This window comes from Equus przewalskii, unplaced genomic scaffold, assembly GCF_037783145.1.
Source record: "Equus przewalskii isolate Varuska unplaced genomic scaffold, EquPr2 ChrUn-10, whole genome shotgun sequence".
NCBI lineage: Eukaryota > Metazoa > Chordata > Mammalia > Perissodactyla > Equidae > Equus > Equus przewalskii.
Window position 1 is genome coordinate 2,139,644 of NW_027228747.1, and position 12,231 is coordinate 2,151,874.

Sequence of the window (12,231 nt, forward strand, 5' to 3'; positions counted from 1 at the left end):
ATGGATACCATATCTCCTGGAGAAGACTACAAATTCTCCAAGAGGATGCACTGTGTATTCTCCTCATCCTCTTCCTGGTACAGTTTCAGGCCTCCCTGCACATGATCTGTACCAAGCAAAGACAACATTTTCTGAGCTAACGAGAGTGGAGCTTGTGTGGGTGACTATGTGGCTATTTACAATGAATGTGTCTCTTTGTGAGTGTGTGTCTGTATGTATTGGATATCTGAAAGGTAAAATGAGTGAAGAAAATCAGAATAATCAGGTTCAAATATGTAGGAGTGAGTTTTTTAGTGTAAACAGGAGCCTTGGGTGCAGGGTCCTCAGGATCAGAGGTGGCTTGGAACAGGCACCATGGAACTCAGGAATGACTCAGTCCAGTGCCAGAGTGGAACTCTGCTCCAGAAGTGGCTGCCCAAAGGGACAGGTTCTGGGTTCATTATACAACAGCTATTGCCATTCTGAGGATGCCCCATAAATGTAATCACACACACACTTATGGAAGCACACAGTACCAGGACTAGGCAAGTGATGTCTGCACCAACTCGACTCTGTCTACAGGTCCTACTCATGATGAGATAACAAGGAAGGGGCAGATTTAACCAATGACACAAACAGCCAAGAGTGGGATTACAGAGATTTAATGGAAGCACAGCAGAAAACATACATTCTTCCCATCCAGATTGCCACTTCAGATGAACCCTGAGCAACTGAAGACCAGCAAAGCCACTAAGGCCTTCGACATAATTCAGAGGCTCAGAGGACTCTTTTGAATGTGTAAGGGAAGCTTCATAGCACAGATTTTTAGGATGCAAATAAGAGAGAGGCTATGACTGAGGGTGATTACAAGGTCTACAGACAATTAAGACACAGAAGCAGAAAGGAAGAAGATGTTCAGCATCTGGTGGTCAGCTCCTCAAGTGGATGGCTGTGGATCGTTTTACTTCTGCTTGGTCCCAGGCTCGATTGGGCCTGGAATGACCGTTATGGGATATGGCTCAGGGAACTTGGATTGGCCAGGCAGAGGCTCTTTAGGGTAGACAGCCTCAGGAAACTTGGGGTGACCTTGCTCAGGAAATATAGATTGACCTGGTTCAGGATACTTGGGGTAGCATGGCTCTGGAACCTTGATGTTGCCGGGTTGTGGAAACTGGGCATCCCCAGGCTGAGGGACCTTGATGTTGCCAGGCTGAGGGAACTTGGTGTTGTCAGGCTGAGGAATGATGATGTCGCACGGCTCCTTGGTATTGGGGAAACATGGTTCTTGAGGTGGAGGCTGGCAAGGCTGTTTCACCTGCTGTTCTTGAGGCTGTGGGGGTAGGGTGCAGGGCTGCTTCTGCTGATAGGAACTCATGCTTCAAAGGAAGCTGAACCTAGAGACAGAAAAGCTCAGTGGTTTGGTGAAACAAGGAAGAAGTCAAGTTTAATGACAAATATGTCTCATTTCATGCCCCTTCAAAAGGGAGAGCCTCTCTTCCCCTTCTTTCTGTTTCCCTGAATTTGAGATCAAAAGAAACTTTGGTGATTCTTGTGCACTTTAAAGAGGAGAAACTCAAAGGTGATTTATTCTGCTCCACATGAGTGGAGACTTTCTCTGTGTTCCTTTCTTCCAGGTGATTCTGAAAACCTGCCTCAGCCACACAACACAACAGCCAGCTCCTAGGATTGTTGTGTGGTCCCAGGTTTTCAGTAATTTGAAAAGGCGATAATGTCAAAAGTTTGGAGTCTACCTTCTCATGTCCATCATACACAGTGCATTAGCTCTCATAGGAAAACTCTGTGGAAACCTCCCTCAACCCCACAAAATTCCACCTAGGAGCCTTTGTTCATATTGTCCTCTCTGTGCATACTTCTGGAAGGATTCACATTCTGTCTCGTAGATACACGTTTACTCATCATGGCTCCTCTCTCAGACACTCTCTGCCTGTTTCCAAGTCACCTTCCTCATTTTGTCACAGTACAATTCCTGCCTTGCCCTCTCTACTAATCAATTTTCATGCAGTATGTTTGCAAATTACACCCACATATTCTGTTCTCTGGTGGATTGTAGGTTTATGGAGTAAAGAAAAACATATATTTTGAACATTTAAATAGCTAATGCAGTGCCTTCTATATTGCGAACTCTCTATACCAGTTAGAGGAACTATTAAAACACCACTGAGAGTACACCGGACATGGGCTGTAGTCCATATCCTCCTGTTAATTTAATAGCTATCTTTAAAAGAACCACTCATCTTTTCTGACCCCGAGTTCCAAAGCTGTAATCTGAGTGGGAAGTCAAAAAGATCTATAAAGTCACCTTAAACACAAATTGCCATTGCGTTTTAACTAAATATATCCTTAACATAGCAAAGAGATCCCAATCAAATAAAATATAACTGGCAAATATTAAGAAGTTCCAAGTGGAGAGACTTGCCTTGTGTGCAGAGAAGTTCAAGCTGTCTGGCCTCTTGGGTCTGGCGTGGAGTCTCTGGCCAGGTGGCATTTTATATAGAATATGAGCCCTGCCTTAAGGAAGTGAGATTTGGGGGGAGTAATCTATCTTCATACCAGCTTTTGTAAGGAAAATCTCAGGCTTGACATTTTTTTGACTTACTCTTTGACAATGATGTCACCTGCACCTGTTCTCACTGTCCACCCTTTGTGGTGAGTTTCTTCTGGGCAATAAGATTCTTGGGTGGTTATGAGTTAAATCAGTGGAACGTTCTGGGCTTCTGGGACCAGAAACAACCGTGCCTGTTGGACAGGACCCTAATCTTTAGCTCAGAGCAATCCTATTGAGCACTTTAGTTGCCTAAGTGAATGTATAGATGAACAATAGGCACTACTGGTTCTTCTGGACGGCTCTGAAGAAAGATAAGTGAATCATATGATACTCACTTAAGTGAATATTCAATAAGAGGGAATAATTGAATCATCTGATATTCCATCTTTCAGAGGAGCCAGGCTTGGGAAAGAAAAGGCTAAATCTCCTGCTTTGGAAATGAATTGTTTTCACTCTGGAGAGAGCCTTAAGATGCCATCTTGACTACAGCTAGTAGATGTCATTAGAAATGGACAGTAAAGATTGACTGGATCTGTCTGACATGATGACACACCCTGAAGACCTTGCCTCTCATGGAGTCTGTCTTTTTTAGGGGCAACACAGAAAGAAGAGAGCTCTGAATCCCTGAGTTCATACACCAACCATATCCTCTGATCATGATGAGTTGAAACAAAGGTCACTAACCCAAATTTGACCTCAATGCACAACCTCTTACTAGGCGTGGCCCCTAGGAAATCTAAACATCCTTAAAACTCAGGGATGTGGATGGCTCCTCCCTTCCCACTGCTCTACCTCTGTGTTACCTCCCATGAAACTGAGTCCCAGGCACAGCCACCACCATGAGCTCCTTTTGTCAGTTCCCCAAAGCCCTAGTTGCATTTTATCCTCACAGGCTGTCTTGTAGATGCTCAGTCAATGGGCAACTGTTGCTTTCCCTAATAGATGTGTAGGTTCATGGAAGGAAGGAAAGAAGGAAGGAAGGAAGGAGAGAGGGAGAGAGAAAGAGAGAGAGAAAAGCATTATTTTAGAAGGATGTCTATAAAATGCTTTGTCAATCATAAAGCCACTTCTTGAAAATGATTCACTCCCTTGTGACAGGCTGACAGCAGGTCATTATGGTAGGAGCTGAGAAGAGGGTGAGGGTTCACCACCCTCTTTCCTGCTTCCTTCCCCACCCATCTGTTTTCCTCTCTGCTGGTGTTTGACCAGTGCCTCCCTCTGGGGTGTGGCCAGTGACACTGTCACACTGAAGCTTTAGTCTCTGGTATCACATTAGCTCTCCTCTCCAGTTGGGTCTGGGTCCCTCTTCTCTCCAAAATCACCTCTCAGGAATCCTCTCAATACAGGCAGCTTTGACCAGACCCTGCTGCTCCACCTGGGATTCTTATCTCCAGGGGAATCTGCTTCCTGTTCCTCTGTATGAATGTGGGTCTTTCATGTATCCTTTCTTGATTATGGACCCTGGTCCTAGAAGAAATTCCTTTCTCATATCCTGTCTTCCTCCCCTGGATGGACTCTCTCCTGCTCTGTTCTACGTGATGTCTTGTTTACCATAACAAATACCTCTCTGGCAACAGCCCCTAGAACTTCTAATTTACCCCAACCCTGTTATTCCTGTTTGTTTGGACAAGCACGCTCAGTGGCTGAGTGTTAAGGCTCCTTTTGCCCTTCAGAGAAACTTGGTTTCCTCACTAGCACTGCACACACTAAGAACACTGACCCCCAGACAGAGGTCCCCATACAGACTTACTTTCAGATGTACCTTGATCTTTCCCCCTGGCCCCCTTTCCTGGTGGCAGGAGGCTGCCACTCTTCCCACATCAATGGCCTGGGCTTTCCTTGGGACTTGTATGTGGATGGTACTGGGTACCTTTAAACACTCTACAAATCTTCTGGGTCTTGCTCTTTTGCCAGTCATGTCTATATGGTTCATTCCCACACATTCCCTTAGACTCTGCCTTTCCTTTCTTGATCCTAAGTTCCAGGAAGCCACAGCATGAGATGTCTATGGGAATTTTTAATGCATCTGTGGAAGAACAGGCTTGAATAGTTAACGCTCGATGGCCACACTTCACCAATGGAGTACATGAGCTGATAGATAATGCTTCCCTCTCTCAGACCCAGAGAAAACCCTTCTGAGATATACCTTTTTTTTCATGTTAAATATGTACAATTATATGAGTTTGGACATATGCAAAAACCTGTGATACCAACACCACAATCAAGAAAGTTTCCTTGCATGTGTATCTCTCTCTCTTTTTTTTTTTTGTTGTGAGAGCTCTTAACATGAGATCTACCCTCTAAAATTTTTAAGTACACTATATCATATTGTTAACTATAGGCATTGTGTTGTAAAACATATCTCTAGAACTTACTTATCTAGCACAACTGAAACTTTATATCCATTGAATAACAACTCTCCATTTCCCCCACCACCTCATCCATGAAAAACGCTATTGTATTCTCTGATTCTATGAGTTTGACTATTTTAGATACCTCATATAAATGGAATCATACAGTATTCATCCTTCTGTGATTTATTTCACTTGGCTTAATGTGCTATAGGTTCATCCATATTGTCACAAATGGCAGGGTTTCCTTCTTTTTAAAGGCCAAATAGCATTCCATTTTGTTGATAGACCATATTTTCTTTATCCGTTCGTGTATTCACGGACACTTGTGTTGTTTCCATGTCTTGGCTGTTCTGAATAGTGTTGCAATGACCATGAGAGTGCAGATACCTTCTAGAGAGGCTGATCTCAATTCTTTTGGATATATACCCAGAAGTGGGAAGTCTGGATCTTATGGTAGTTCTATTTCTAATTTTTTGGAGAATCTCCATACTTTTCCCTCCCGTGCTGCACCATTTTCCATTCCCACCAACAACGTACAAGGGTTCCAATTTCTTTATAACCTTGTCAACACCTACCTTTTGTTTTTTCAATAATAGCTGTAAGGAACCACAAAAGACCCAAAATAGCCAAAACAATCTTGAGAAAGAGGAGCAAAGCTGGAGGCATCAGACTTCCTGATTTCAGACTATATTACAGAGCTACAATAATTAAAAAATTATGGTGCTGGCATAAAGACAGACATACAGACCAATGGAACAGAATAGATAGACCAGGAATAAGTCCACACATATACAGTCAACTGGCATGGTGACAGGTGGCATCTCACCTCTCACCACGTGTCAGAGGCTGCATCTTCAGCAAGCATCAGCTTCCACTCTCCTGGGGATGACCCTTAACAGAGACAGCCTTCTTTCCTGAACTTGTTGCCATGCCCAGAGCACAGAAGGACAGATGGATCACTGTAAGAAGGTTGGACTTGATCTAAGTGCCTTTGGACTCTCTGGAAAAGTTAGTGTGGCTGAGGACAGTACTTTCTCAGTTTACTCCTATTTTTAAATAATTGGCAGTTTTATAACTTTTATTTAAGTACATGAAACATTTTGAGTTAGTTTTTGTATAAAATGTGATGTTTAAATCTAGTTTAATTTTTTCCTCATGGCTGTCCAATTGCTGTAGCGCCATTTATTTGTTGAAAAAGCAATACCTCCTACACTGTATTGCTTTTGCCATTTTATCAAAAGTTAATTGGCAAGACTTAGGAACAACCTAAGTGTCCATCGACAGATGAACGGATAAAGAAAATGTGTTATATATATACAATGGAATACTATCTGGCCATAAGAAAAGATGAAATGTTGTCATTTGCAACAACATGGATCTTGGGGGTATTATGCTAAGCAAAATAAGTCACACAAGAGAGACAAATATCATATGATTTCATTAATATGTGGGAGATAAAACAAAACGATAACAAACACACACCTAAATACAGAGAATAGATTAGTGGTTACCAGAGGGGTAGGAGGGATGGGGAGAGGGCGAAAAGGGTAAAAGGGCATTTGCGTACAGTGATGGATGGAAATTAGACTTTTGGTGGTGAACACGATGTACTCTAGACAGATGTCAAAATATAATGTATACCTGAAGTTTATACAATGTTATAAACCAAATTTGTCTCATTAAAAAAATTAATTTGGCCTATCTTTCTGGATGTTCTACTCTGTTCCATTGATGAAAGTGTCCACGCTTCCACTAGTGCTGTGCTGTCTTGATTACTGTAGCTGCATAGGAATTCTTAACACTGGAAAAAATGAATCTTTCCATTTTCTTCTTCTTTTGCAAAATTATTTTAGCTACTCCAGGACATTTTAATTTCCACATGAATTTTAAAATAAGCCTACCTGTGTCTACAAAAAGCCTTGCAGAGATTTTGATAAGAATTGTGTTAATCCTATAGTTCTGTTTAGAACGTATTGACATCATTGCTATTTTGAGTCAACTAATAGATAAACACAGTATGTTTCTCTAATTATTGAGATGTTCTTTGGTTCCTTTCACCCGTATTGTTTACATTCATTATACAAATCCTGTACACTTTTTTTTACATTTATAGTATGTTATTCTCTTTAGAGAAATTTTAAATGGAATTGCGCTTTTTATTTCAGTTTCTATTTCTTTACTGTTAGTATGTAGAAATCCTACTAATTTTTGTGTGTCGAGCTTGTATCCTGCAACCAGGTTCACTTATTAGTTCTACAATTTAAAAAAATTCCTTAGCGTTTTCTATGTAGAAAATCATGCTGTCTGCAAATAGACACCATTTTATTTCTTCTTTTCAGACCAATAGATTTTAGCGTAACAAAATACAAACAGTTATTACAGTTTGAGATCTCACATTGCAGCTGATCTTTAGGAAACTACTATTTGCTGAGTTTTGGTGTAGTGTCAAAAAAGTCCACAATTATATGAAAGAGCTATTAAAATCCTCCTCTTTCCCAACTACATATCTGTTTCAGGCTGGCTTTTCTTCATATACTTCAGACAAAACAGTATATCACATTTGACTGAATGAAGAAGTAGATATGAGAAAGCAACTATTTTCTCCTAACACAGACATTAAAGATATTTTTAAAACAGTACTACTCTTACAACTAATTCTTTTGTTCAGGAAAATATAGTTGTTTTATGTTAACTTGCAATGGATTTACATTTGGTATTTTAAATGAATTAAAATATATTTGAAAACTTAAATTTAAATTAATTAAACTTAAATTTAATTAAAAATTCAGTTCCTTAGTCACACTAGCCACATTTCAAGTGCTCAACAGACACATGTGGCTGGTGGCTACTGTATTGGACAGCACAGATAAAGAACATTTCCATCTTCATAGAACGTTGTATAGGACATCACAAGAATCTGAAAGTTTGCATGGCTACAGATGATGTTTTCTCAGCTGATTCCCGGAATGTTCTCTGATAACAAATTCAAGAAAGAAGTCATTCCTCGATATCATCCCAAGGAAATCATGAATGAAACCTATTGAAGATGCCACATGTCACTATAACAGGCTTTGAAGGGGATGTGGTAGAAATCCTCCAAAAGAAAGAACCATTTATGTTTGTTGTGTTTTAGTCCTACAAGCTTTTGAGGCTTTTCCTGCTTTTTTGGAGGGCACTACAGCTAGTTTCATAGGACAATACATTGGCTGGCATTGTGGAAATGGCTAGTGCTAAGGTGAGCCCTGTGCAGGTGGACATTGGGGAGGTGTCGAGCACTGGATAGGTAGACAGCAAAAAAATAAATGCTGATGAGCTCTGTGGAGGTGCGTAAGGTACTGGGCATTTTGGGGTCCAGGTCTCTAAGCTCTAGAGGGGACACGGCTCAGGACACTCGGGTAGAATTACAGGTGGTAACAGAAAAGGCTGCACCCACTTGCTTTTATTCTAATTCTGGAAAGTTCAAAGGAATCAAGTGAAGGAGTTAGCAGAGGCAAGAGAAATCAGCACTCATATAATGAGCTAGGAAGTTCCCTGTCTAGTTTATGAGGGTATTCTTTGACCACCTGAATCTATGATTATAATGATGATTTCTTATTTCTTATTTTTTGGCTTTTTTTTTCTTTTCAGCAATTTGTTCTATATTATAAAGATCCTCCATTCTTTTGTCATCATTCAAAGAAAATTCGTCTGTTGTGAAACAGCGAGTGTTGGTTGACTGCAGTAAATAACTCCAGGATTCAAATTCTAAATTGTGTTCAGGAGAAATTATCATTGGCATGTGCCATGAAACTAGAGTGATTTAGAAAATGATGCAGATGCTGTTCTAAGAGATCATACTTTGATATCTGTCATGTGTTTTCTTGAAAAAAAATAGACATGAATACCAAGAATTCCAGGTCACTTGATTCCCTAATACAGATCAAGAATAAAATTTTAAGAGTGGCAATTATGAGGAATAGCTATTTACAGAGTCAGGCAGCCCCACTCATAGAGAAGTGGAACAGCTGGGCTGTTATTATCCAACTCGCACACAAGCCTTCTGATATTCCTAAAAGGAATGGGCAGCCATACTGCTAGGACAAAACAAAGGCTCAGGACTGGAGGCCCAGCCTCTCCCGACAGTTTGAATGACAGTGGCTATTGAGCGTTCAAAGAGTGAGGCTCAGAGTGGTCCCCTTAAATCCACAGCATCATCTGGTGAGGGTATACACTACTCATCATCTCAGCAGACATCAAATAACCTCCTACTATTTGGCAGATATTGGTTCTGCAGAGGTGTAGGCATGGTAGTGGTGGAGGAGTGTTAAATATACAGCAGAAAAGAGAGGCAAAGAGAGGACAGCAGGAGCAACGTGGTGGAGAAGCAAGTATGTTACACAGGGAGATGCTGGAAGTCAACTGAGAAAGTGGTCGGCATAGACCCCCCCAGGAAAGAGACTCTCCTGAGTCAGAAACAGGAGGAAACAGTTCGTAGTCTAGTGGGAACTCCCTTACTGAACAGTTCTCATCTAAGCCAGATAGGATCTTTTTTCTTCAGCACAGGTGGAGGCTCAGGATGCTGCTAGGACAGAGGAACGTCAGGGTGAGGAAACCAAGACATCTCCATGAAGAGAATCAAATGTGCATTTCTTTATCTGCACAGGTGAGATCTGCAACCAAGCTGTGAACCTGCAGTTCACCAACCTGTGTGGAGTTTGTACCTCAAATCCTCACACAAAAGTAGTGTCCTGCCCTCTACTGTTGGCTGGGAGAGTGGCATTCTACTTATGGGAGAGGAAGGGAGCTGAGGACAGAGGAGGAGCTCAGAGGGGGAGAATAACTCCACCTCTGCCAGATAAACTCATTTAACCCTTGGTGGCCGCAGGTTCAAAGTCAGTGGGCAAGACTGGAGTCCTTGGTTGTGAGTAGGGCAGAGGGACTGGTGTTCTGGGAGATTTCCCTGAAAAGATTTAGAATTGCATTGGGGTTTGTGTGGGATATCATTAAAAATAAGGCTTAACGGTGCTCCTCTCCCCACCTTTTAGGCAGCTGGCCTGGACACTGCTGCAGGGCTTCAGGAAAGTTCTGGAAAAATTATTTTCTGTGGCTCATCAACATCTTGGAGTGCTTTGAGTTTTTAAAACATGTAAAAGAAGTGTTAGAAATAAATGTAATTTCAACGTATGGTGTAGAAAATGTTTAGAATATAGGGATATATAAAAAATAAAATAATACCTTTTGCTCTCTAGCCAAACATAGCCACTGTTCATGTTTTGCTGTATTTACTGCCAGATTTTTTAAAATTTCTGCATATATATACACACACAGTTTCACAAAAATGTAACTATGTATTACATGTCATAATATTTTACATGATCTTGACATTGTCTAACACTTTTCCATATGACTAAATATTATTATTTTCTGATCACAGTGTCTTCCACGGCATAGATACACAATAACTTATTTAAACAATTTTCTCTTTTGGGGAATTTATGCTGTTTCCCTCCCATCTTTCCCTTTTTTTTTTGGCTATTATATATAGTGTTGAAGTGATCATCCTTATAAATAAATCATTGTGTACACGAATGCGTATTTCCCAGTGGAATGCCAGGTGTATGCAGATGTTTAAGGGTTTTGATTCATTTTGCTCAACTCCCCTCTAAGACGGTTCCTTGACTTTTCACCCCTAACAGCTGTAAATCACTAGTCAGAGTCCCCAGTCACAGCTTGCCTCTTTAATGTTGATCTCTTCTAGAGATACTACTGACGTTTTCCATCATGCCGATGCGTAGCAGTTTGAAATCTCTCAACTGTGCAAACCTTACAGACCCAAGTGGCATTATTCTCTCCTGCCAGTCTGAGAATTATATATCAGCTTGTAAAACTTTGCTGGATAGTTTTTGTCTTACAGTCTCTGAGTTTCTCTGGAGTTCTTTTCAAACCTATCCAGAATGCTTGTGCATCACACAGGTGCTGCTTGTCACCTGCCTCACACACACTCGATATTACGGACCATCTACCTTGTCAGTAAATGGGGTTCACTCCCCAATACACGCTACAGCCCCTTTGAGAATTCTGTTGGTTTCCCAGCCTCTAGAGGCAGCTCCCTCGTATCCCAGACCTGCTCAGCAGAGCCTTTCAAACCTACTGGTCACCAGCAAATTCAAGAAGACAGGACTGCAGGGGCGAGAGACAGAGGGTTGGCATCTGAAGAGCCGGGCTCTGGATGTGGTTTAGAAACATGGTTCTGGTGACTTCATGAATTATCTTCCCCTTTCTGGATATCAGTTTGTTTATCTGGAAAATGGATGGGCTGTGCCACATGCTCTTTAAATCTCCTTTCACAGTAATATTTTATATCTTAATGATCTGTTCTTCCACAGCTTTATGCTGACTTTTGTCTTATCTGTATTAACCTAACTTCCTTCCAAAACTTGCCTAAACTTTTCCTTTTTCTTTTACTGTTGATGCACCGCTTTTATCTTCTACTTTGTGTGTGTGTGGAGAGAGAGAGAGTGCACGTGTGCTTTTGCGTCAGTGCATATTTGTGTGAGTGTGTGTCTACGTGGGGAGGCGGAGAAGCTCACCGCTCTTAGGCTTCTCCTAGGGCAGAAACTGTGGATCCTTCTCTCCTTCTTCCCGCTACAGCATCAGGATCTTCATATTGGGTGTTCAGTGAAGGAAAAAGACTGACTGAGGTGATTAAATCAGCATGTATATGTGTGTGTGTGCGTCCCATGATTTTGGGGATCTCTGTGTGCGTAGGAGTCTATTTGTGTGTGTGTCTGTGTTTGAGTGTGTGGATAGGTGTGTATTTGGATGTGGGTGGATGTGTATTTGTGTCTGTGAGTGTTTAAGTGCTTGGCCCCATGTGTTGGGGGCATCAGGAAGAGAGGATGAGTGAAGAAAATCATGTTGGAATATGTAGAAGCACTATTTCTTTGGAATAATAACAACAATAATAAAGGCATAAACTGAACAGAATAAGGGTGATTTGGGGTCAAGGACTCAGAGTCAGGGACGGCTTGAAGCAGGCACCATCTGCATTCAGGTGTGACTCACTCAGGGGCAAGAAGAAAGCCCTGCTCTAGCTGAGGCTGCCCACAGTAACAGCCTCTGGGTGGCCTTGACTGCTCTTGCAGTGCCAGCCCAGGAATGTCCTGTGAGTATACCAGTCACATGAGCGCGTGCGCGCGCACACACACACACACACACACACACACACATACACATTCCCAGCGCCAGAATCAGGGACTTTCTGGCTATAGCCCTCGCTGTGTGCAGTCCCTGCTTCATGTTGCGAGAACAATGAAGAACCCTGAGTCAGCCACTAACACACACAGCCAGCGA

General features: G+C 41.7%; 1 protein-coding gene across 1 annotated transcript; it reads right to left on the minus strand.

Annotated features, from left to right (window-relative positions):
- Positions 1-625: 625 nt before the first annotated feature.
- LOC103547941 (cornifin-like) lies at positions 626-2,486 on the minus strand. Its single transcript, XM_008515453.2, has 2 exons — positions 2,417-2,486; positions 626-1,373 (listed from the first exon to the last, which is right to left on the minus strand). Exon 2 carries the CDS (start codon positions 1,352-1,354, stop codon positions 941-943), a length of 414 nt encoding a protein of 137 aa, XP_008513675.2. The 5' UTR covers positions 1,355-1,373; positions 2,417-2,486; the 3' UTR covers positions 626-940.
- Positions 2,487-12,231: the final 9,745 nt, after the last annotated feature.